Source organism: Aythya fuligula, chromosome 9 (genome assembly GCF_009819795.1).
Source record: "Aythya fuligula isolate bAytFul2 chromosome 9, bAytFul2.pri, whole genome shotgun sequence".
NCBI classification, from domain to species: Eukaryota; Metazoa; Chordata; class Aves; order Anseriformes; family Anatidae; genus Aythya; species Aythya fuligula.
This window is the reverse complement of record NC_045567.1, coordinates 20,457,352-20,483,293: the sequence shown is the minus strand read 5'-3', so window position 1 is coordinate 20,483,293 and position 25,942 is coordinate 20,457,352. Positions and strand designations below refer to the sequence as shown.

At 35.7% G+C, this 25,942-nt stretch overlaps 1 protein-coding gene across 5 annotated transcripts in view; it reads left to right on the top strand.

Moving 5' to 3' along the window:
* NLGN1 (neuroligin 1) overlaps nucleotides 1-25,614 on the top strand; it is a 373,716-nt gene extending 348,102 nt beyond the window's left edge. For 3 of the 5 annotated variants that reach the window (XM_032193336.1, XM_032193333.1, XM_032193334.1), the window contains 3 exons: nucleotides 16,674-16,886; nucleotides 20,901-21,690; nucleotides 22,444-25,614. In XM_032193336.1, coding sequence (XP_032049227.1) covers nucleotides 16,674-16,886; nucleotides 20,901-21,690; nucleotides 22,444-23,272 — 1,832 coding nt within the window. In that variant the 3' untranslated portion in view covers nucleotides 23,273-25,614. The remainder of the gene's footprint in view (nucleotides 1-16,673; nucleotides 16,887-20,900; nucleotides 21,691-22,443) is intronic. The other 2 variants (XM_032193337.1, XM_032193335.1) reach the window with 1 other exon arrangement.
* The last annotated feature ends 328 nt before the right edge of the window (nucleotides 25,615-25,942 follow it).

The following is a 25,942-nucleotide window of genomic DNA, read 5'->3' as shown; positions in this document are numbered from 1 at the left end:
TTTTAAATGAGGAATGCAGAGTCTATGAAATTAATGAAAATTTCTTCATTAAGTTCACTGGCTTCATTGCCTCAAAAAACAATCATCTCTTCTGGAAAGCATTGCAATAACCCCATGAACAAATTCATAGGAAATGACTGATAAAGGTTTGAATTGAGGATGGCTTTTCCATGTCTTTTCATATGTCTTGGTTAAATTCATTCCTACGTCCCAGCTCTGTTACTTTGTTATCTAAGGTCTTACTTTTATGATAATAATTGTGACTCCTTATTTACTCTTTTTTGTGTACTGGTCTATACCTACTTTATATACGTGGGAGAAAAATGCCTGTGTGTGTACTCTGATATGCAGAAAGCTGTCTGATTTTATTTGTCAGCACTGAAACTCATTGATCCTGATATATATTAGGGAGAAAAAAAAAAAAAAGTTTAACTCACCACTACTTTTTTAAAGCAGAGAACAACTTTCTAGTTGCTCCTCCTCCAACTGGGAGAAGATAAGGGAATAAATTCTAAGTATGGAAAACATAGGAAGCCTGAGGTCCCCAAGCAATAGAAAGCCAAAGATTTGCTAAGTTCTGGGTGATCTAGATGTAGACATATTGCTTGGCTCTGTGAAGTGAGATACAACCCTCAAAACAATTGAGTTAATCAGAAATAGCTTTTAAGTTACCTGGAGTACTACGAATGCAAAAGTACCATTGAAAATAACAGCCACGTAATTACAAATAATGTAAATGATGTTTTGTTCCATACAGGAGTCCAAACAAGGTTGCTTTTCTTATGTGTAGGTTTCTGACTGTCCAGCTGTAATGTTCTTTTACTTGGCATTTCTTATTACATAGCATCTTTTCTATATCTATTTTGATATAGTTCTGGGAAGGACAAAGGTAGAAGGAAACATAAACTCTCCTTGATGGCCAGTTCCCAACAGCTATCAGGAAGTGACTTACAGTATTAAAGCAAGTATTTTTCACACCTTGCATGGCATTATTTGTGTTCAGTCACATCCAGTGAGATATTACACCTTGTTGACTACAATGTACACATATTGTGAAACAATAGCTGGGGCAGTGTACAGTAATATTTAAAAATGGTTTACAAAGAAACAGTGATCAAGATATGTGTTTTAGGTTTCCACACATACAACTAATGATGCAGGGAATCTTAATATAAACCATGCAAAGAATTGAGCAAGTATTGCATTTAAAAGAAACAAAACAACACCAAAAAAAAAAAAAAAAAAAAGTTCATATCCACGCCTATAGAGCCTGTGATAGTGGGAGATGGACTTATTGACAGCAGAGGGGGACATGATTTTGCAGTCCTGGTAATTCTGTTACATAGTCTTCCAAACTTACAGCAATCAACTCTAATCTTCAGGAGAAGAATGATACTTAAAGTAGAAGTTCAAGTTTCTCTCCTAGAAAGAAACATGTTGTGTTAAAATTACTGAGGCTAGTTCAAAACATTAAGGGACATGCTTTGTTTATTTCTTAACTCATATATGATTTTGCAATGAGGATTAACAAAGCATTTTATAAATTAATATTTCAAATTCACGATTCAACTTATTTGAATTTGATGAATCATTGAGGAGCAAAAGCCATGTATACCTTTTGTTCTGGAGTTAAATAGCAATGATATACTGAATGATACCAAATGAAACTGCTAGTCACTGAGCCGCTATCTTTCTTTCTGCAGTCGACTCATCACTGCTGTTTTCAGAAGTTAGCAAATTAAAAAAGAGATGAACTTTCTTCTGTCAGTAACTCTCATGAGTAAAGAATAAGTACATAAGTACTTTAACTGTCAAGTGATGTTCTACACCATTGAGTACATATATAAAGTTATGCACATCTTATGTTAGAGGCTGAGAAATCATATAAAGATTAATCAAGCCAGCACATCAACTCATTGTATCACACTGATCCTCCACTGAAAACAGCTGGTATTTTGCTAGCAGTACATTGCCAGAAATGGGACATGATTCCATACTGCAGTGTCAGAGATGCCTTTGTTAACTGATGCAATCCTCAAAGTCAGCAGAATTACTGTTGAGTATAAATACATTTTCTGACAAATCTCAAGCACACCAAGAATGCAATCCGTAGCAATCTAGCAGATGCGCTTCACATTCAGTAACTTTTTCAGGACATTGCTTGAGATCTGATGGTAATTACTGATGTGTCATTTGGGGTATGTTGTTGAGCAAAGTCTATTAAAACTCAATTTATTTGATCAGTTAGCACCCAACTTACTTTATATGGTACATTAAAACAGTGTCTTTTTCTGGAAGTTCAAAGATGGACATGTGGTGGCTAAAAATATTCAAAACGTACTGGTGTGGAACTTCTCTAGCTATTTCATTGCATAAGTCTGCCAGCAGCTATAACTGGAGGAAAAGAACTGCAAGAGAGCTCCACCACAAGGTGTGAATAACCAGGGAGGGGGGGAAATAAAAATAAAAAATGTTTCTGGCCTTATAGTTCAGAGGCTAGTTCAATTCCCTCTTCCACCAAGGCTTTCCTCTGTAATCTTGTCTGTGCCACTGTCCTCTTCATGCTGTATCTCCTTGTACCTATGAACTGAATATTGCTACTATTCAGGGCGAGGAAGAAAGAACACTGATAGACCATTTATATTTTGTTCCCTTAACCCTAAAACAAGCAGATCAAGACTGGAATCCCAGCGTAGACCCTGGGGCTCAGGCTTTCTTGCAAGACATACAGAGATTCACAGATTCACAGAATTTCTAGGTTGGAAGAGACCTCAAGATCATCGAGTCCAACCTCTGACCTAATGCTAACAGTCCCCACTAAACCATATCCCTGAGCTCTACATCTAAACGTCTTTTAAAGACCTCCAGGGATGGTGACTCCACCACTTCCCTGGGCAGCCTATTCCAATGCCTCACAACCCTTTCGGTAAAGATGCCTGACTTGGAGGGGGAAGGAATGGGACATGTTGTGTCCCATTGTGTGAGGTGCAGCAGCTCCAGGAGAATGGGTATCCTTCCTTTTAGTGTGGTCTTGTGAAACAGTCTTTTTGAAGGTTATGATACTGCAACAAATCTGTTCTTAGACTACTGAGAAACTATGACTTGTGTGACTCTTTTAATGAACTTTTTTCTTTTTATGTTATTTCACCTTTCTAACTTTAATTAATTTTCTGTATGTTGATTGCATTCCTCTGCACAGAGCATAAAAACACCCTGTTTTCATCTCTTCAACACGGTTAAACCCTGGTCTGTGGTGAGGTTTTAAGATGCTTACATAATAAGAAGCACATGTTAATACCTACTGTCTGCAGTCTTTGTTTTCAGATGAGATGGTCTTTAGTCCTATGAGTTCATAATTGTTGTCAAGTGATGTACATGAATGAGGTTTAGTGGCTTAGTCCTGTTTTTATTTACTTTCCATAGTGAATAGAACTGCTTAGCCTGGAGTGAAACATTTTCCCATTGTAAATAACACAGATATCATTGTACTGTCCGTGAAAAAAAAATAAATGTTTTATCAAATAGCTTTGCATACGTAATGTAATCCCTTGAAGGCCCAAATTGTCTGACTTTGCTCCTATTGAGCATATCTTCCTATACAATAATTTAGTTTGTTTTCAGTTACTTAAGAGGAGAACAGAGCCCTAAGAAATGAACAGTAGTTATCCCAAAAGGGACTTAGTGGGAATGAAAGCTTAAAAGGGTCTACACGGTTTTATTCATGCACCATCTGTTTTTTAGAAGATTAGCACAGATTAGATTTTACACCAACTCATCTGAGGCTAAGAAAGTGCCTTTAGAACCTGTAGTATTTAGTTAACTATTAAAAACAAATCAGCACCGTTTTACTTAATGTGTTTTACTTAATATTGTGCAAATTAGTCCACTTTGTTAAGTTACTTTGTAGTAAGTTACAAGAATTGTACTAGAATGCTTATTAATGGCAAAATAGAAAAGTGATGCCTCTGAGCAAGCCACTGCCACATCATTTCTTTGTTACTTTATAGAAGTGCTTGACATTCTTGTCCTCTCCTGAGCACTGTTTTGTTATCTGTGACCATTTTGGATAAATTTAGTTCTTGCTCAGGGCTGAGAATTTATTCCCTGTGACCTCTGACTCCTGTTCCTTCTCTCAGATTGGCTGCAACGTGTGTTGTAAGCTTCAAGACACTTAGTTTCATCCAAATGTGAACAACTGACAAATTTTACCCTCCCTATAAAAGAATCCTTCTACTTGAAAACTGCGTAATTGATTGTCTTATATCAAAGTATTACTTTACAATTGTAGAGTTGCTTAAAAAAAAAAAAAAAAAAAAAGTGTTAGACCTTAAAATACAAGATAGGATAGGATAGCACCATGAAATAATTTAGGTTTTGTTGTTTTTATTTTCCTCACTTTGGTACTTACCTGATTTCTATTTTCTTATGGCAAAAGGTGAAACTAGCCATGCTCAATGGGGCTCTTATGCAATGCTCTCCATCTCTGATTAGGCAGTATTGAATATGTGGATTCCTACTGTGAACCAAATATAGGAGCAGTAAATGCAAAGTTAGCATCTTTAACAGCATATTTACCTCAGCTGGACACTGGTTTTCATTCATTTTATATGTTGCAGAAATCTTTAAGTGTAGGGCAATCTCAGTTATTGAGAGCTGGATGGCATATGTGCATGCATTTGTCTTTTCAAAGATTTCCAGAATCTTACTTCAGCTTCCAGTCATCTCACATACTTAATTATCTGAAACATCAATTATTCCCTGCTACCCATTCAATATTACTTAGTTTAGCCATTTTGTTAATGCTGTGTATTTGATGCAGTATCTATAAATGCACTTACTAATGTCGTGCTTTTACATATCCTAAAAGATTAAGTACATGGACTCATATCCCTGCTTGCTTTCAATGGACAAATTTTCATGACTTCATTAGAATTACTTAGATTTAGAATAGCAGTAAGCCTGCTCCATCTGCAGATCTGTATATGCATATGATGATGTAGTAGCGATGCATACAATACTGCAGAGTGGCATGAAAGAATGCAACATTTTATGGGAAATGAGAGGTGTGCATTTAGTTGAGGCTGAAGTAGAAAATCTTTTGAAGAATACTCTCATTGCAACATAACAGAGGAAAAAAAAATGCCTTTCAGTAACCGAATAAACATTTGAGACCGTTAATGGAAACACTACAGGCATTTTTGTTGTGACAGTTTTTTGATGAAAGAAGCCTGAAGATCTGATAGCATGTGTCCATGTGTGCCCATATGTTTAAAGTATGTCTTACCTTTAATACCTTTAACTGGAGCCTTTAACTGGCTTTGTTTGTGTGTTATCAAGGTGCTAACTGAAGAGCGAAAGTCAGAGTCCTACAACATTTGTTCTTCTGGTACTCCAGGAGCCTACTTTGAGTCAATCAGTGATTTTTCACAGACGACATCTAATCTATGAGTATAAATGACTTTGCACTCTTATTATGCCTTAATTGAAGTGCACCAATGTGAAATTGCAGTAGATGGAGCAGCAGTGATTTTAGCCTCAATTAACTTTGGGAGGATTTTAGTCTCTTTTCCTTCCCTTTCCTTGAACTAGGGACAATTATTTGACATCTTGTATTTATTTAAAATGCTGCTAGAAAATTTAGAGGATATACATGTGACCAGGTGCTTCAGAAGACTGCTTGGAGGAGATGCACAGGATTTGTATGTATGATTTGTATATTAATATATATCTACTATGTCCTACTGTTTTGCTTAATAGATAAGCAGTCAGCAGTAGCCAAATCCCTCAGGATTCTGCTGGGGTGAAATAGTTTAATAGAGATTTTTTTTTTTTTTTTTTTTTTTTTTTTTAAATAGCAGTTACTCGCTCTGTAACATCCTTATCCCATTCTTGACTCTTCAGTTCCCTTTCTTTAATTTATAGAATATTTGTTGCAAAGAAATACAGCATCTTGTCCTATGCAACAGGAAGTTTAGATGCAGCAGTGTCTAAAACCAAAAACTGTACTAGGAAAGGCAGGATGCCATGTGAGAAAGGAACAGGCATATGGTGATCCAGTCAATTCTTATTTACTTCATGTTTTGCCAGAACTGATAGATATTTAGCATAAAATTAGATTTGATGCCTCTGTCTAAGTATATATGTTCTTATGAATGTTTCTGGTGTTCAGTTAATAGCAATGAAAACAGTGTGGGAATCTGGCTAGCACAAGTCTGTTTATGAAGATGGTTGTTTTCAACTTATTTTTGTCAAATTTTTCCTTGGTACCACAAATAGTCTTAAAGTACGTTTGTGTTTGCTAGTAATTGGTTTGCTTTACTTGGTGATTTTTAGCCCCTTAGTTTGTAGTCTACAGACCTTTAATGGTCTACAAATATAAGTCAAAAACCCACTATATTTCTTACTGTTGGACAAGTACCTCTCTCTGGGTAGGAGCATTAGCACCTCTGCTTTCCTGAACACAAGTGGCAGCTTCAGTAACAAGTTATGATGTCTAACCTGATGTGATATAATTACAGAATGAGATCTGTGGTGTTGCAGTGTGCTTCAACACGCCTCACTTTAAAATTCAAACTGAAATTGGCTTGCTGCTTTCTCTGCGCTTTTTTTTTTTTTTTTTTTAAATCAGAAGTTATTACACACAGGCTAAGATAGCCATCAATAGCGTCTTCAGTAAGACAAATATGCCTGTAGGTATTGAAGCAACTTTCTGATCACTGTGCTACTGCTTGCTGTGCATTGTATTGCAGGAGGGAAACAGTTGTGGGTGTGGTGCCATAGGTAGGTCAAGGAGTTTGTCAGACTGTAGAAAGTACAGCAGATTGTTACCATAGGGGTGAAAATATGGCCAAGTGTTCCTAAGGATTTGTGAAGCAATGAAATTGGTTCTGTCTCTCCAAGTATATTTCCAAGAGCATGGTGGACATACATATCTTCATATGCATGACAGAACTCCAAGAATAATGTTGATAGTGATTAAATAAGATTAAACTTCAAAAGAGAGAAAGAAAGAGAAGAGGAAAGAGAGAGGAAGAGAGAAAGATGCAAGATAGAGAATCTTTATTTCTCAAAACTTATTTAAATTCCCAATATGTTTAAAGTGCCTGTCTGCACTGCTCAGGCTACAGAAGTTAGATTTTGATTATTTAAGGCTCATATGTTTTTTAGCTCACACATTCAAAAGCATTTCTGTGATCTGGTATCACATCTACCTGTATTATACTGTTCATAAGACTTTCCTGAATGAAATCTTATCTGAACAGTGATATATTTTTAGAAAGTCTCCAGTTCTGGTTTAAAAATGGAAGTGATATCATACTGAATGCAGTTCTTGGTAAATTGGTCCAATGGTTAATCTTTTCTATTTATTTTCAAATAAGGATATTTGAGTTCACAGTAAATTAGCACCATAATTTCTGTGTTCTGATTGAAAGATTGCACTTTCAAATAGCTGCTAGGCTTCTAACTAGTGATTTGCATATGCAGTTTTACATGAAGATTTCTGACTTCCCTTTCATCAGCTCATAGAATATATATTAGCATTGATTGGACCCTCACTGCACATCTCAATACTGTGAAGAAGTATAAAAAATTATGGTGCTGTCCCTCTCAATGGAACTCATAATTATGATTTTCTTATTTCTTAAATATGAAATTTCCCTTCTAGTGAAATTAAATCCATCCTTTCTCTCATCCATATACATATTCAAAATTCTGAAAAGCTGAATGATATTACTGAAAATATATACTATTACACAACCAGAATGACCATTATAAAGCAAAGGTGATTTCCAGGCCCGAACTGGAAAAAGTGGTCTCTGGCATGACAAAATCAGTGGAAATGTGCAATATAAATGATGCTTTTGCAATCTGAATTTGAACTACATGTAGTTCTAAGTAGCTGCACATATTAAACAGTTCATTATATAGCAAAAAATTCTCAAATATATTGGGTACAATGATCTTCAAGTACCATCTGGGCTATCTTGAGAGTAATGAAAATGTTCTGACCCAATCTTGAATGAAAATAGAAAGGAGATTTTTTATGGGCCAATTTTTATATGTAAAAGCTTGCACATTAAGAATATTGGTATTTGTTAACTCTCCGCTATGTCTTGTTATTGTTTGTGGGTTTTGTTTATCTTTTATTTTTATTTTTATTGAAAGTGGGAAAGGTGAAAGACTAAAGTAGAGGACAGATATTTGATACGATGTGCTGTGGGTTACATATTTTTTGTATATTGTGCTACTTAAAGTAAGTAGGTCTGGAACAGCTGACCACTCAATCCCAGTGAAGTCAAGAATCTCTCCCTTGAGATATCACTTTTTTCCTCTAAGTCAGGAAGTCAAATGATGACTTTGGCTATGGACTTTTCCATTCTCCCAAGTAGTCTTTCCTTATCATTTGTGGCTTGGCTGAATGTATTTTAATAAATAAAAATCATGTTTGATTTTTATTATTCCACAATTTATCCTGTAATATGATTTGGTTTCGCCTATGCTGTCTGTTAGGGACTATTGATTTTGTTTATATTTTTTGTTAAAGTTCTCAAAGAAGCTAGGTCATAAGAGCATTGTTATTGTATTATTTACTACTACAGTGTTGCTCATTATCCTGAGAAAATTTTGTATGCAGCTTAAAAATACTTTTAAAATACTTTAAGCCACCATAGAGCATGACTCAGCCGTATACTAGCAAGTTTGAATTTTACCTTGCAGAAGGCATTAAAGCAGATGTTATCTGCTGGCAGCAGTATTGCTTACTTTTTCAAAGATGAAAATATTAATGGATATCTGCTCTTTTCAATAGCAAAAGAATATATATCTTTTTTTTTTCTGTATTTTTAAAGAAGAAAAGCAGACGATCAAATCAAACATACTCCATCTTCCCTTTGTGTCCACCTATGCCAAATGTCATTCATCAGCTCTTAGAGCTTACTTCTACTTCCTGATATGTGTCAGCACATATCACTAAAAATCCTGTAAAATGAGTTTCTGCAGCTGTGTCCCTGAGACTAGTCTTGCCTTTCCTTTTCTTTTTTCCTTTTTCAGCACATCCAGATATCAGTATTAAAGATCACTACTAGTGAACTAGCCCTGTTGCTTATACAACTGTTTTAAAGTATCTTCAAGATTATTATCAGTCTTTCATTTGACTCTTCAGCAAAGACCATCCATAATAAGCTACCACAGAGCTGATGTCTTGGGTGATCATTTGGGACCAGCTGTGCTGTATTTTGAGCACAGGTCTGACAAACAGAGGGCAGCTGAAGCCCGTTTTATCCGCACTCCCTGTGCAGAAGCCAGAATGACTCTGGCTGTAAGAGCTGCCTGCAGAGCCCAGGATCAGTTTACACTTCCCATTGTGATCCCAAATCTACCGCATCGGCTTAGAGGATTGCCTCCATGAAGCTTGTCTCTGCAGCTGATAGTTCTGTAGCAAACAGCTGACTTGGTGTGTTCCCACCATTGCCCTGCGTCTGACAAGCTCAGCACATGCTGTGGGAGCTGCGACCCAAGTCATGCCTGATGTGAGGGCTGGGGAGGAACAACACCAGCTTGACAAACAGCACTTTGTGTGGGCCTTCCCCATAGCATGACCCCATATTCCAGCATGGGATTGTTAAGTGAACGTATTGTACATGTGAAATACTCAGAATATGAGAGATTGTCCATATCAGGTTTAACACGATGGACAGAAGACAGTGGAAAACACTATTGGCCACATGGAGAAGAGGCAGCAAAAGCCTTTGGAAGCACTCTCAGACATCTGTAAACTCCCCACTGAAACTTTTAAACTTTCTTACACCCTTCAGCGAATGCCTGAAATTATAATCTCAGGCTGATTCAATGTCTATGGCATACTTGCCAAGACTATCACAGTATAGATGAGCAACTTGGAATCATAGAATCATAGAATTTCCTTCTGTAACAGTTGAGGATAATCTTTCAAGGACAGGAAAAACTCTGGCTTCATGCAGACCTTTTTTTTTGTTTGTTTGTTTGTTTGTTTGTTTTTGTCATTTAAAGGGCTTTGATACAGCTTGTGAAAAAGAACCTGCATTTTGGAAGAATGGGCTATTATGCTGTGGGCTGCACTGCACCCATGTTGTGCCATTGTGTACCGTTGTGTACATCTGTGACAAAGGAATAAACTGCTCTGGTGTACGACAATTCACTCTTTTGCAATATGCCTCCACAGTCACAGTCTGCTGTAATGCATCAGCACTGGCAAGTGGCAGTTGCCAGACTCAAACAGCTGTAAGGGACTTCTGTAACTTGCAGTGCTCGACTCGTTTTGCCTCTCATGGGAAAACAAATGAAGTCAAATGCAAGGATGTGAAAACTTTCATTATATCTAAGAGCTGAAAGGAAAGGCCAGCCTTTTTGTAGGCTCCAGCCACTTCGCTAATATTGGTTCAAGGGATTTGGTACCCTTTGGAGAAGTGTTAAAAATTCCAGCAGTAAAATAGCAATGCTGGAAAAGCACATCACAGCTTATATAACACAACGCACTTTTCTCCATGTATGCTTTCAAAATGGCAAAGGACAAAGGATAAGAAGTTCCTATATAGAGAACTAATTAAGTTCTGAAAATTATTTACTTTGGTGAAATGAATAGGAATTTCCAAAGGCTAACTGCTGGAGCAATAGCACTGGCCAGAGAAGTTGGAGTTGTTGGTATATTAAAAATATAAAAGTAATTTCAGGCTATTTGTATGGAAAACACTTCCCCTTAATGTTTATAGTATGAAATCAGAGATTATAAATAAGTTTTCAAGCAATTTATGTGACCAATCACATAACCTTAGTACTAGAGTGAAAAGTGAATAGTCGCAATCGAATATGTGTATAGCATGTTAACAAATATTTTGCAAAAGAACATTTATTTGTCTTCAAATTGGTTGAAAATACAGTGCATTTATCTTCAAAGATTCTGATACAAATTAATCTTATATTAAAAAGGAAAAAAAAAAAAAAAAAAACATCAAAATACAATCCATGTACAATCCATGTATAAATGCATATCTTTCACATATCTTAAAAAGCAAGTAAAGAGTGCCTAGTGTTCTAGCATGATACTTCACTTGCCACATGGAGTTCAGATAAAATCTTGCACTTCTGGAATCATTCATCTTATTCCTAACGTGTATGTGACAGCAAGCTACAGAAACAGATGAGAACTTTGCTAGTTTTGCAATGACTTTTTCTGCACATCAAATAAATTTGTCACAAAATTCCTGTTTGAGCAACAGCCTTTTTAGAAGACCTGCTTCTCTGATCCTTGAGCAGAGGTATATTGTAGATGTACATGAAGGTATATTTTTCTTGCTCTAAGCGTTTCGCATTCTCCTACATCTTCCTTACTGGAGTTCCTAGTCCTTTTAGTCTCCTTATCACTTATCCATTACTAAAATATGCTATTAATATTAGGGTGGGCTGGTCAGCAAAGTGAGGATCAGTATCATCAGCTTCATGAATATCATATATACACTAATGTTCACAGTGCTGCTGCCTACGTAATTCATTCAGATTAGTTACTTGATTCAAATTCAAGAGAGATGTCTAAGATGAAAACAAATGTGCTCTTTAAGTTTAACCATATTACTTAAAATTTGCTTATCTTGCTCACATTTCTAACTCAGTAGGTACAGTTTAAAGGGCAACTGAAATTTTATGTAGATGGCAATTACCATTGAATATTAATAGAGGATGTCAAACCAAAGCCCTCACCAAGGAATTTACAATCCAGCGGGAATAAAAATTCCTCCCTCAAAATATGTCCTGTATTCTTCCACTATACGTTGAAGCATTTATACTTGTACAATGTAACATATGCTTTTAGCAAAATAAAAGATGACATTTGACTGCATAGGGATTTATAATAGGAAAGATAGCTAAAATTGCTCACCTGTTTAGGCATGTGTTTTAAAGTCTTAAGTGTTGCTGCTTTCAGTAACACAGCTCTTTGAAAAAAAAATTCTTAAAGTTATACCACTTTTAACAAGGTCATGTGTTTTATTTTTAGAATAGCATTTATTGCTGTATATTTTCTCATGGGTAGGTTATTATTATTTTTTTTTAATCCTGCAAGACATTCTGCCCCCTTTTTTCATCCGGTCACATAAACCGCTGGGTTATGAAACACTTAAATGGCCAGACTCATCAGTGATGGGTTGGTTCCTGGTGATGTGAAATGGCACCTGCATATTAGCCAGCCAGAGCCTCCTCCCACTGCATCATCAAGCTGTGGACATTTTCTTACAGTAGGAAAAATTCTCTCTTGGCCTTTCCCTCTTCATTAGTTTGAATGTTCAGATTAGGTCAGAGCTTAAAATAATTGAATCTAGTAAGGTTTTCAAAAATATGTTTTAACATCCCCAAGTCTATTACTTTATTTACTCTTCAAAAGTACAGGAATTGTATTAGAAAAATGTTTTATCTGAATGGCAAGTATAAATCATTACCTGGGCAGATAAGCCTATACAGCATTAAAATTTATTCAAACACAAAATACAGGGCCTGATTGTGGCACACTCTGCCCATTTGTATAACAGCAATGTAATAGACACACGGTCCAAATGAGCTTAATAAATCCCTTTTTTAATTCACAAAAGACCACATCCTCACTTCCATAATTCTATTAGAGTCTGATCCTTTGGAGAAGATGGAAGAAGAGATAACCTCTCCATTCAGAATATAAAATAGCAATTGTTCACTGATGATTGGAATATTTTGAGTAGAAGGACTTAATTATAGAATAAAATTAGCTCAATCTGACCTTTTTAGAGAATAATGCAAAAATAAGGGGTTTTTTTTTTGGAAGTCTTCCTGGAGTAACTAAAACAAGGAATAATTTACTTCAACTTTTCTTTCATTAGAGCAAAAGGTGGCAACATATGATAGTAGTGTTCTTGCAGAGATGACAATCCAAGGATGTTAGTAAGACAGCATTTGCAGAGATGGATAATACATTTAAAAAACCAGCTGATAGAGTTGGAAAAAAAAAAACATTTGGGGAAAAAAAAAAAAAAAAGACAAGCTTTCAGACACACAAACCTTTCCAACAAGAGCAGGTTCACCTCTTTGACTCCAAATTGCTAGCTTAATATCTCGATAATGTGATGATTGTGTCCTAGAAATGCCACAGATGGAGAAATAGATTTGGTATTTGTTTGTATAGTATCTGTATTAATTGCATTCTGAAAGCTCCTCCAGGGATAAAGACAACACATATTGGTACAATCTCTCTTTTGTCTGTCATAAATAAGTACTTGCACCTACAGACCAGGTATGATGTGTTTTAAGGTATTTCTCTATGGATGTTTAGTTAGATAATTTTAGCTGCACTAGGGGAGAAAAAAAAAAATAAAATAGAAAAGCCTCATCTGTTTTATCAGTACTATCTCTGATTTCATGACATTTTGAATGCTTTTAAACCATGCTGGTACTACTGCATACAAGAAAAAATGCATGAACAGGTGGTGATATTAACAGGCTTCTTATGGTTCTGAAAAATGAGATAGAAATGTTTCATGTCATGAAAGTCAACATCAATAATCATCCATCTTGTGTAGATATGGAAGTCAGCCAATGTGGTTCTTGCTGAGGAGGCGTGAGATATTTCTTTTGCATCAGAGATGTTGCTCTGGACACAAGTCATAATTTGTCTAATATAGATAAATGAGGTAAATATTACCAATACTTTTTTTTTTTTAATAAACTGAAAGCTCCCCCTTCTGGCACATTTCCTGAACTGAATGCAAGTTTCTACTTTTAGCAACGAGAAACATTTCCCTTTCTTTTTAAGGTCCTTTTCACAAAACGTTCTTTAAAACTATGATTTCCCAAGGATTTCCCATTTTCCCATCAAGCTTCAGGGCTTGATGTGAACTCATTTAACATCAGGGGACCGCCTTAAGGCTTTACCTATAATTTTCATCTGTTGCTTTTTTAGGCAAAGACTTACTTGCTTCCTATTTTGCTGCATATTATGCAGAGTACAAAAACCAATTTTTTCTTAGAGCTTGAGTGTTCACATTTGTTCTCCTTCAGGGAGATCACTGTATCTCAGCTATAACCCTACCATCTATTTTACTAATAAATGCGAGGAATCACTTTGAGATGTCTAAAGCATCTTTCTCAACCAACACTGCAGGTCTGCTCAGGGCACATCCTGCCTGAGCCCAGTGAATCTGCAAAGCAGAAAAAGGGGGACAAAAAGCAAAGAATGACTTGTTTAGGGCACAATTTTGGTAACTGCTTCCAAATGCTCCCATCTTATTGGTGCCTGTGTTTCAAGGAGCACCACTGTCAATTTTTCCTGTAGTCCCTTAAATCAGTGCAATCGCTTATGTGCTTCGTGACAAAATAGTTTGTCTCTGAATTTCCACAGTCATGTACTTAGGCAAGGGGAAGACTCTCCTAGCAAGTGCAGCCATTGGATCCAGTAGTTCCCATAGATTCCCATGTTTTACATGTAATTTTGTTACAATCTCTGGTGCCATCCCTCAACTCCAAGCAGGCTGACAAAGGCAGTAAGACTAGTTAGGAAGCTCTCATTAGATTTGCTGCCATGGATTCAAAGACATCATCTCTGCGTCTTTAAAAATTAATTATTTATAGGGGACAACATTTTCCTGGAACACGAAGACAAGAATGAATACTTCTCTGCAGGAAAGAGTATACCAGGGCCATTCTTTGACAGCATTGGCATGCTTACCAGCACCTCTGGCAGGATGGAAGAAAATGAAAGAGAGTGAGGGAGGGTAAAATATCATCATATTCATCTCAGCTCAGTACTGAGTTGTAGTAGTAAAAGGATAATTAATTGGTTATCAGTTTCTTTCTGTGTTTCACCTGAGTATCAGAATTATATTTTCTTCTATGGTAGTGTTGCTACTTTGCTTTTTTATATAGCAAAGTAGTAAGCGTGGCCATTTTTGGTTGTAAAATACCGGTTATTTTAGAGACCAGTATCTAAACAACAATTTAGTATGGCTTCGGTGAATGAAGTATGTCCATTAGACTGGGTCTGATGTGGGAGAATAGCTGGCCTGGCACCTCATGCCTCTTCCCTCTTTGTTCTCCATGGTAACAAAAATCAGACCTGACCTATGAAAACAAGGCTGCTCACCCTAGAGGTGGCACAGCTCAGCCACAGAGGCAGTGAGGCCAATTAGCCTCTGGTGCAGTTTACAGCAAAGAAGGCCTGTTACTGTAAATGTCTACACAGTCAACAGAGCACCATCTTAGAGCTTGCCATCTAAAGTCAGGTTGGAACAATAATACAGTACTGAATGACATGTTCATAATATATGTGGATATCAGTGCATTTGTGCACCTAGTATTCTTGTTAAATCCTTACATTACATATATATACGCACATATGTATTTCTTCTTAAAAATGTCTCAAAAGCTGCTCTTATTGTCATAGTGAAACAGTAAAGTCCTTTGAGAAACATCTTCTGGTTTTCCCCAAAAAACTACTGTAAACGTTTTTTGAGTAGGCTGTCTCCACTAAAGAGAGATAAATCCATATGACTTTAGAGTAGAAGACCCACTAATATCTAATTAATGTGGAAATAATTGTCATAATGGTTGCATTTCTCTACAAAGCATGTACGGAAAAGCAGTTACACTGTTGATTTAGTGATTATTAAATCAGTTTCGTATGCAAATGGAGGCACTGGGCTACTTCTCAATGCTGGTATTATTTAAACATTTTGGTTTTTAACCTTAGAAAATTGGAAATGTCAGCTAATGGGTTCCAAGAGCAAAACAGTGTCTTCAGTCAACAGCAATTGTCTTCAAAGTTTGTATTGTCCACTGTTTAGTCAGTGGCCTCTAATGGCAAAAGTAACAACAATAACAAATACCAGGGCACTGCTGGGAGCATAGTGTAAAACAGTCATTCCTGCACCTGACACATTGCATTGTCTGTTTTCCAGTAGGAATAAAAAGGAGCAATTCCTGTGCTCTACAGATTACCCCTGAGCTCTTATCTTTTTGATGTTGGAGGGGCATGGAAACAGCTTAAATTGTCTTTATCCTTTTAATGTAGATTCAATTAACTGAGGTTAATGACTGTGGACTGGAGCTCAGGGAGTTGAGTGCTGCTCACATTGTTCAACACAGCCTGTCCTGTGACACGAGCTGTATTTTGGGGGAGAGCAAAGCCAATGGGAGAAATAAGGGCGGGGGAAGAGTGTATTATTGTGAGTTAACCAAAGTCTCCAAAGAAGTTCAGTCATTGCCTGCATCTAAGGCTATCGTGGCTGCTGCTGAGTACAGAAATGCAATACACAGTTGACCAAATCCCTTAAAAATACCTTCATTGTATCTGTTTGCTAAAGCTTTACTCTTCAACTTGGTGTAATCAGCACAGAGTCTTTGGGTGTAATAAGTTGTGACCTGTTAATACTTTGAGTACTCAGCCTGTGATGTTTCTCCATCTTCCCTACATTAATACATCATGGCCAGAAGAGTGAATACCCTAGGATTTATTTGGGCAAGAGTGCAGAATTGCAAACTGTTGTTCAGTAAATATGGAAAATTATGTAGTTCCATAATACTTAACTACATATACTTTGGAAGTATTACTTAGAAGATTGCAACAAGATTAGTCAGAAGAGCACTCTCTAACCCTTTCTTTTTTTCATTTACATTCACAGGATTTTTAAGCACTGGGGACCAAGCAGCAAAAGGAAACTATGGCCTCCTTGATCTAATTCAAGCTTTGCGATGGACTAGTGAAAATATTGGGTTCTTTGGTGGTGACCCATTAAGAATAACTGTTTTTGGATCTGGTGCAGGCGGTTCATGCGTCAATCTGTTGACTTTATCCCATTATTCTGAAGGTAACCGTTGGAGCAATTCAACCAAAGGTATTATGCAGGTTGCAAATTTTGACAATTTTGGTGTCTGCATGCCACCACCATTAGTACTATGTGACGCTCTGTATATTCTCTTTGTTCTAAGAAAGGTTGAGTTCAGCTCAATATTAAGCAAACTTTTTAAAGGCTGTACTAGCTGCCTTCTCCCTCAGCTCTTCTGTGCATGTTTAAATTTTGGGTCACTTTCTTCTTTTTCCTATAGAGCTTTGTTGAAACACTTTATAGCAGACTTCTGAACAGCATATGCTCAATGCATCATTTTTGTCTCTCTTCTTTCCTACCTAAGGGTGTCCTCTTTTTGGAAAACCAGTCAGTCATGCTCATAGTAGATGAGGTCATCTATATTCAGAAAGTCATGAATGGCACGTTTAGTTTCTCACGAGGAGCAGAATTTAAAGAAAACTAAAATGACACAGTTTCTCTGTTCAGGCTAATAGCTGAAATGCTTAAAACTATTATTTTGTGTGTAGGAAAGGAGTACCTAGTTCAGAAATCTTTGGTCTGAAACTGCATGAACTTCACTTGCTGTCATCTAATAAAACAATGGTTGAATGTTTTGCATGCATGATCCAAAATTGTCAAAGCATCCAAGTTGCAAATGGATTTTCTTCTATATGTTTTTTCCTGTTCCATAACTAACACCTTTTTTATCTACTTGAGGCAGACAGCAGGAAATTAAAAACATGCTGTTTGAGGCCCCACTTTTTTATCCCATGATTTTGGCATCAAAGTTCCACACGGTTTTTCTCACTTGCATGGCTATTGCTTATTGATTACATTACTTTTGTCTCACTGTTTTCACACATTTTTATCTGTATTGTTTATTTTTTTTTTTTCCCAGGGACATTGCACTGTTCCCAGTGCATACAATCCTCCACTGATTTATATTGCAGTATCTTCGTGGGAGACTAATTGGCCAGTCATAAAAAAATAATTCCACTGACATGAAAAGAGCTGTATTTACCCAATGCCATGATACAGAGCCCACTGAGGTCAATGAAAGCAACAGACTCTTTAAATCATGCCTTTACACTATTTAAAAAGACAGAAAAATCTGTTTTTAAAAGAAACATTACACTGTAATCTGAGGGTCGACCTACTTCATCATTTTTTCATCAGAACCCACAAAAGATAACTTTTGGCATAGATTTACCTTAAGGTTGGTTGCAGAGACCTGGTTTTTCCTCCCTCCTCTTATTTGATCTTAATATTGATCTTCCTGACGTAATGTTACGCTAACATGATACGCCAATATTTACTATATCTGGACAGTCGTGTTGTCTCTTATCAGATGATTTTACTCTATCATATTCTAACACGTCCAGAATTCTGCCAGAAACAGAATTTGTGTGGGGATATTGATATAATTATTTGCCAAGGGAGTGGATCAGAGAAATTAGGTGTGGGAAACGGATAGACTGTGGAAGGCTTAAGTCTGTGTAGGCAAAATCCAGTTGAAAATGTAAATTTTTCAGGATTTCTTTTAGGAAAAAAGCTTTATTCAGTTTTGAACAAAACAATGTGCCATACACCACATGCTTGCTATGTTACACCTGGGGACTTTTAGACCTGCCTTTAAAAGTATTAAAATAAATTGGTCAGCTTCAAATAAGAAAAATTCTTCCAAATTTCCAAACGTTTTGTCATATCTTAACATTAAAAAAAAAAAAAAAAAAAAAAAAAGGTACAAATTGTTAACCAGTCTCTTTCATAAGCTGTAAATTCGGATGCTCTCTTTGCTCCTTCATTTCCCTTTGAAAGGGTCACTTGGTAGTTGAGAGGAAGCATTCAACCTCCTTCAAGATGGTGATGTTCATAACTGCCCATCTGCAAGTACGCAGAACAGCACCCATCTTTAGAAAGCACTCTGAAAATGTAGATGAATAAATGCAAATTATTATTATTTACTTTGGTGAGCCTTTGAATAGGAGTCACAAAGTGATATGGTCCATTGAGCATTTAAATCTTCTTTCCATCAGTCTGAGGCCCATAAGCTATAATAATCATACACATTATCAGATAAAAATGTCATTCTCCTTCCTGCGAAATACCAATTTCTGCCAGGAATTATATGAGAGAATGAAAATAATTTTTCACACTTTTGTTCATTTTTTACAGAATGGTTTGAGAGGAGGAATATTTCCTTAAGAATTCCTCACAAGAAGGAGAGATGTTTAGTTTCATTTCCTAAGATAACTTTATGGCCAGAGGACTTGACCACTTTCACATAATCCAACATTTAAAGTTTATGTGCACTTAGCAAGCCATCCTGTTTATATCAGCATTTTCTTAATACATAGTTTACTTTTTCTGTCCTCATTCACAGATATTTAATAAAGCAATAAAAATAGATTTACACTATATGCAAAAAGAAAGAAAGAAACATTATGAAGCATCATGAAATACATCTTTGTGAAAATTCAGTTTTGTCATTTTGTTACATTTATTACAATGCCTGGATCCTCTGCAGTAATTCCACTGACTTTGAGCTGATTTATACTAGCTCAGTATCTGACCTTGTAAACATGCAAATATATTTTTCTTGTTTTATAGCTCAAACTCTTTCTCATTTTTTACTCATATCTTGCAAGGAAATAATATCTTGGATATGATTCTTCTCATAAATTTAAGAAGAGGCTTGAGTTTACGTATTTCAGTCCCTCCACCTATCTGATTTTAAGACTTTTGGATTTGACCATAATACGATCTAAAATGATTTGAAAATTCCTCTGAAGCTTGTAAAATGTTTCCTGCCAACAATTGATTCTAACTGACTTCTGAGTGTACAGAGTCTGGTACTGCAATACAGTCTGTAAAGGCATGTGTCTGATTAGATTTAGAGACTATGGAAGTCTATCAATAGAAATATGTTACTTATCAAAGTAAATGTTATGTTTTGCATTATTGAAATCAAGTTTTGAGGTAAGCTGAGTACTTTCGTTCTGGTTCCTTTAGTTCCTTTAGAGTGTTCAGCTCTTCTTAAAACATTAGACCAAAGATACATCTTTAGCAAAATTAAGTGAAGCCAGATGTCACTTCCACTTCCCAAATAATTCAACCAAAGTCAGTGGAATTACTTCAGGTGCCTATAAGCATAAGCAAGATCTAATTCTGACTCATATAGCTTATATTAGTACAACTTACATTTGCTATAGACCATTTTTATATTACTCACAGGTCCAAAATGCTAGCTAAATCAGCATAAATTCAAATTAATTGCACTGAAGTCTTTGGGATTTGCTACAAGTTTATATGCAGTCAGTTCATTCACAAATAAATCATCTCTTTCATAAATGAATACCTGAACATATGATCAAATCTCTGAATTACATAGCCAATTAATGTAAAATATATAATATTCTTTTTTATGTAAATGTGATCGCTATAAACTTTCATTAAAAAAGACTCTCTGCAAGATCTTAACTCTCAGACATGCAAATTTAATTACTGCCTTCTCATCCATCGCTCCAGAACATAAACTTTTGCTATAATACAAAATTCAAAGATATATACCTCTCAAACAAAGTTTAATCCCAAATAGAACATAAAATGGCAGTATATTGGATTTATTTAACACATGGTCATATGCATGCATGCTGTTGATGCCTTGAAGAGACTTCTTGTATTTTCCTTCAGCCTATAAATTGTTTTAATGTCAGGAGTTTCTTTCAAGCTAATAGTATTGTCCTACATAAGGTAATACCACTTCTTTTTCTTTCTGAGTTCCTTTTGAAAGTCTGATCCTCAGCTGAACTGCACAGAGGTAGAAACATTTGCTTCAATTTATGCACATATTGCATTTATTTCGTAGACATTGCCTCTAAGATATAACGGCAGTCAGATCTCACCATCTTGTGTATTTATCTATTTCTCAGATTGTTTTCAAATATCTCTTCTGGTAAAGTTGGTAAAGTTTCCTATTGTTTCAAAGAACTCCTTTGAATCTTTCAAATATATAGCTGTTTCAAGGTCACTTCAGTAGCTTTTAAATATTTCTCCCCACAGGACTTTTTCAAAGAGCAATAGCTCAAAGTGGAACAGCGCTCTCCAGCTGGGCAGTTAGTTTTCAGCCTGCGAAATACGCCAGGATGTTGGCTACAAAAGTTGGTTGCAACATGTCAGACACTGTAGAATTGGTAGAATGTCTACAGAAGAAGCCTTATAGAGAACTTGTTGACCAGGACATTCAACCAGCAAGATACCATATAGCCTTTGGACCAGTAATCGATGGCGATGTGATACCAGATGATCCTCAGATATTGATGGAACAAGGAGAATTCCTTAATTATGACATCATGTTGGGAGTTAACCAAGGGGAAGGGTTAAAATTTGTTGAAAATATTGTGGATAGTGAAGATGGCATATCAGCTAGTGATTTTGACTTTGCAGTTTCTAATTTTGTCGATAACTTGTATGGATACCCTGAAGGCAAAGATATATTGAGGGAAACTATTAAATTTATGTACACAGACTGGGCAGATCGACACAATCCTGAGACCAGAAGGAAAACACTGCTGGCTTTGTTTACTGATCACCAGTGGGTTGCACCAGCAGTGGCCACAGCAGATCTTCACTCGAATTTTGGATCGCCTACGTATTTCTATGCCTTCTACCATCATTGCCAGACAGATCAGGTACCTGCATGGGCAGATGCAGCCCATGGAGATGAGGTTCCTTACGTACTAGGAATCCCCATGATTGGTCCTACTGAATTATTTCCTTGTAATTTCTCCAAAAATGATGTCATGTTAAGTGCAGTGGTGATGACGTACTGGACAAACTTTGCAAAAACTGGGTGAGTACCAGATAATAAATAATCTTATATACAAACTCAGGATATGACTACACAATGCTTTTCTTTTTTTTTTTTTTTTTCCTTAAGAAATTTTAAATACCTTGTACACAAAAATAATTAAGGGATCCCTAGGAGAGTGAAAAAATAAGTATTTAATATATGCATATAGTTTAAAATGCTTTACATTAACACCTTTGACTAAAAAATAAGTGACTTGCAACTTGAGAGGTTTTGACATTTTCATTAAATCTGCTTTCACTGGTAGCTCAAAAAACTTTTCTACTTTTGGCCAGTGGAGTCCAAGTTGCTGTGTGCTACACTGAATTATGCCCTGCTGTGGTCTTTCACCTCTGGAAGGACACAGATACTGTGTTTGAACTGAAATTCTGAGCATCAATTCACTAAAATGAAAACAGAAAAAGCTTAATGGCCTCTCACACTGGTCTCTCATAGGCATTTGTTCAAATCACCATGTTGCTGGCAATCTTTCCTCAGCCATAAAAGTTTACTATGTGAGTTATACTATCATTTGGGGGAACTAGAGAAGTTGATGAATTCTATGTAAAAGATTATGTAGGGTTCATTTGCATAATGCTGTTTCTAACCAAAGTTAATAAGTCCTCTAATTCTAAGAAATAGTATTCTGCTCTATCCAAAGGCAGACTTAAACATTAAGTATAAAATATTAATTTTACACTTACTTTTGAAATACTGTTTGAAATACTGTGTAACATTTGAGACTTTCTTTTTTAGTGACCCAAATCAACCAGTGCCACAAGACACAAAATTCATCCATACAAAACCAAATCGTTTTGAAGAAGTAGCATGGACCAGATATTCTCAGAAAGACCAACTGTATCTTCACATTGGATTAAAACCACGAGTTAAAGAACATTATAGGGCCAATAAAGTGAACCTTTGGTTGGAACTGGTACCTCATCTGCACAATCTTAACGACATTTCACAGTATACCTCTACCACAACTAAAGTGCCATCAACAGATAATACTTTCAGACCAACAAGGAAAAATTCTGTTTCTGTTACTTCAGCCTTTCCTACAGCCAAACAAGATGATCCCAAGCAACAGCCAAGCCCATTTTCAGTGGATCAAAGGGACTATTCAACAGAATTGAGTGTTACTATTGCAGTTGGTGCATCTTTGCTGTTCCTGAACATTTTGGCCTTTGCAGCATTGTACTACAAAAAAGACAAGCGGAGACATGATGTTCACAGGAGATGTAGCCCACAACGTACTACTACCAATGATCTTACTCATGCACAAGAAGAGGAGATAATGTCCCTCCAAATGAAGCACACTGACTTGGATCATGAATGTGAGTCCATCCATCCACATGAGGTGGTTCTTAGGACCGCCTGTCCCCCAGACTACACGCTAGCTATGAGAAGGTCTCCTGATGATATTCCCTTAATGACACCCAACACCATCACAATGATCCCCAACACTATACCAGGGATTCAACCCCTACACACATTCAATACATTTACCGGAGGACAGAACAATACTCTGCCCCATCCTCATCCCCACCCCCACCCCCATTCACACTCAACAACCAGGGTATAGCCAGACAAGATGAAACAAACTTTATTTTTTGATGGATTACAGTAGGTGATATTACTGAAGATTACTTGGCTTTCAACCTACAAGACTCTTACTATTTAAATATGGAGGAATATTATGTGAATATACATATCAAGAACTTTTGGGGTTTTGAAAAAAATGAATTGTACATATATCAAATGAACTTAAGAAACAAAAAACAAACAAACAAAAACACCCAACTGTTTGCAATTGCTTGAAACAGTTGTCCTGAATGATACTTTTTCATTCACATTCAAGTATTAATTTTTTGAAGATTTAAGTTACATAATGGAATTAGGCATGTGCAACACAAACAGGAAAGAACAATGACTGAAAATTTTAAAAACCTATAAATATGCACAAGGGACACACTAATGGAATGTCAGATAATTTTCACCAATTTTTATTTGGACCTGTTTTATTGTGTAGACCATATTTACATATTTGAATAAGTACACAAAGCACCAATGCTGTTAAGGCCTTAGGAAGGGGCTCATGCTGAAATCTGCCAGTCAGACAAAGAAGTTTTACAGCCTGGCAGGTACAACATTATCACTTAAGTGCTGTCAGTATAAAAGTTGTGGGAATAAAGGAAACTGGATATTTTTAGCACGATGTGCATGATAATTTATATGCTTGGTGGCTGTGCTGCTGATTAAGCCGTAATTAAAATTCTTCTCATCCCATTGGAGTTTTTAATAGAAGCTTTCTCCATCAATTGGCACAACCTAAAGAAGATTTTTTAAAGGGGCAAAAGTAATTACAGTGAAATATTTCACTGTAGCTTCAGTAATAGAAGGAATTGCAACAGTTCTTAAAGGTATTTTTGGAATTCTAGGTATACAGTGGTGAAAACTTGCTGATTTAAATCCCAGAAAAAAAAAAATAAAAATTTGTTTTATTAACGTTCTTTTTCCTTTCCACCTAAATAATTTCTAACTTTAACATAATTATAACTTTAATGGAATCTCTTTTGATGAAGGATTTATAATTTACTGTGATTTAGTTACAATATATTTAGTTCAAATTGGTAAGGTAAAGTGTGTCCAAAGATTTAATTACAGTGATATTTTGCAATATAAAAATGCCCCAACATTACCACTATGATTACACCTCTCCATTTATTCTTTAAACTCATGTTGCATGTTACAAAGTTTATTTATAATATTTTAGCATAAAGTTAATTCCCTTTTTGATAAACATTAGCTTTGCCATTCCAATGAATTCTGTAGAGCAGGTTGTAATAGTATAGAAGAAGAGGGTACGTAAGACCGGGGAGAGAGCCAAAAACTGGAATTTTTAAAATCTGAATACTACATGTGTTTGTGTGGTTTGAAATGAATGTTCTAAATTGCAAGAAATTTTTCATTCCCCTGTTGCTTTCCAGTAATTATATACCACAGTCCTTTCAAAATGTTTGTATATGTAATCAGATGTACATTTATATAAAACAAATAATTGAGATGGACTTAAGAGCACATCCCTGATAAATACTTTCTCTCTTACCTGTACTATATTTCTATTAGACTAAAGTTATGTGATTTTTTTTTACCTTTTTTCAAATTACTAGCAATTTTGATAGTTTGTAAGATAATGCGAAGAACTTTCTCTGACAAACTAACTGCAGTAACAGAAACATTTCTTTTCAGTTACTCTTTTTCAAGAAGGAAAGCTTATTACACAAAAAAAAAAAAATAATTGTATACTACTTGATGGAAAATTACTTTGTACTTCTTGGCCATATTACTGGTCACTGAGTGAAATAAAGATAATCTGGATAACGAATATTATTCCAATGCTAAGAGACCTGATCTTTGCTCATTAAAGAGCTAAAATGTTTATTGCTGTTTTGTCATTTTTTAATGAAGTAATGGTAACTGTCTCAAATAAAGAGTAATATCTTAAGACCAGCCTGGTTTTTGAAGACATGACATGACTTCTACAATTAAAATAACTACATATTTATAGTCTAGTCCCATATACAACTGTTTCTTACAAAAATACTGATATTGCAAATGTACAGTGTCATAGCACTATATGAAAATGTCCCTTATTATTTTCAAAAATAAGTTAAAAATACAAATATCAAGACTGGAAAAAAAAAAAAAAAAAGCCAAGGATCAGGACAAATTTAAATAAATCTCCAGTGGTCCACAACAGGAGAAGTCTAGGTTTTATTTGTGAGTTAGCTTTCATAAAACAAATGCTAGGAAGTTCAAAGCATATTTGCTAACACCAAGCACAAATGTTAAAACTAATGCTATAATCAACATAAGTATTTTAAAATAAGTTTTATTCAGCTAAAAGCAAGCAAACTAACAAACAAACAAACAAACAAACAAACAAAAAAAACACAACACAATAGGAGTCCATGTATTTAATTAGTGGATCATATTCCCAATTTTAAATTTAACTCTTTTGTAGAAGCATAAAATATAGTCTTCAAAATCGAGGGTGGTCTGTGTGCAATTTCTGCCTGATGTGGTTGTGCTTTTAGACTGTGACCTGCCAATGTAAACCAATAAAAGAATTGTCTGCCATCTGATAATTATTGTTTAATAGGAAGATTGTATTTTGCTATGTTGATGAAACAAAACAAAAAAAAAATACAAAAATATTGATGGCCATAAAACAAGATATTAATGAAATATG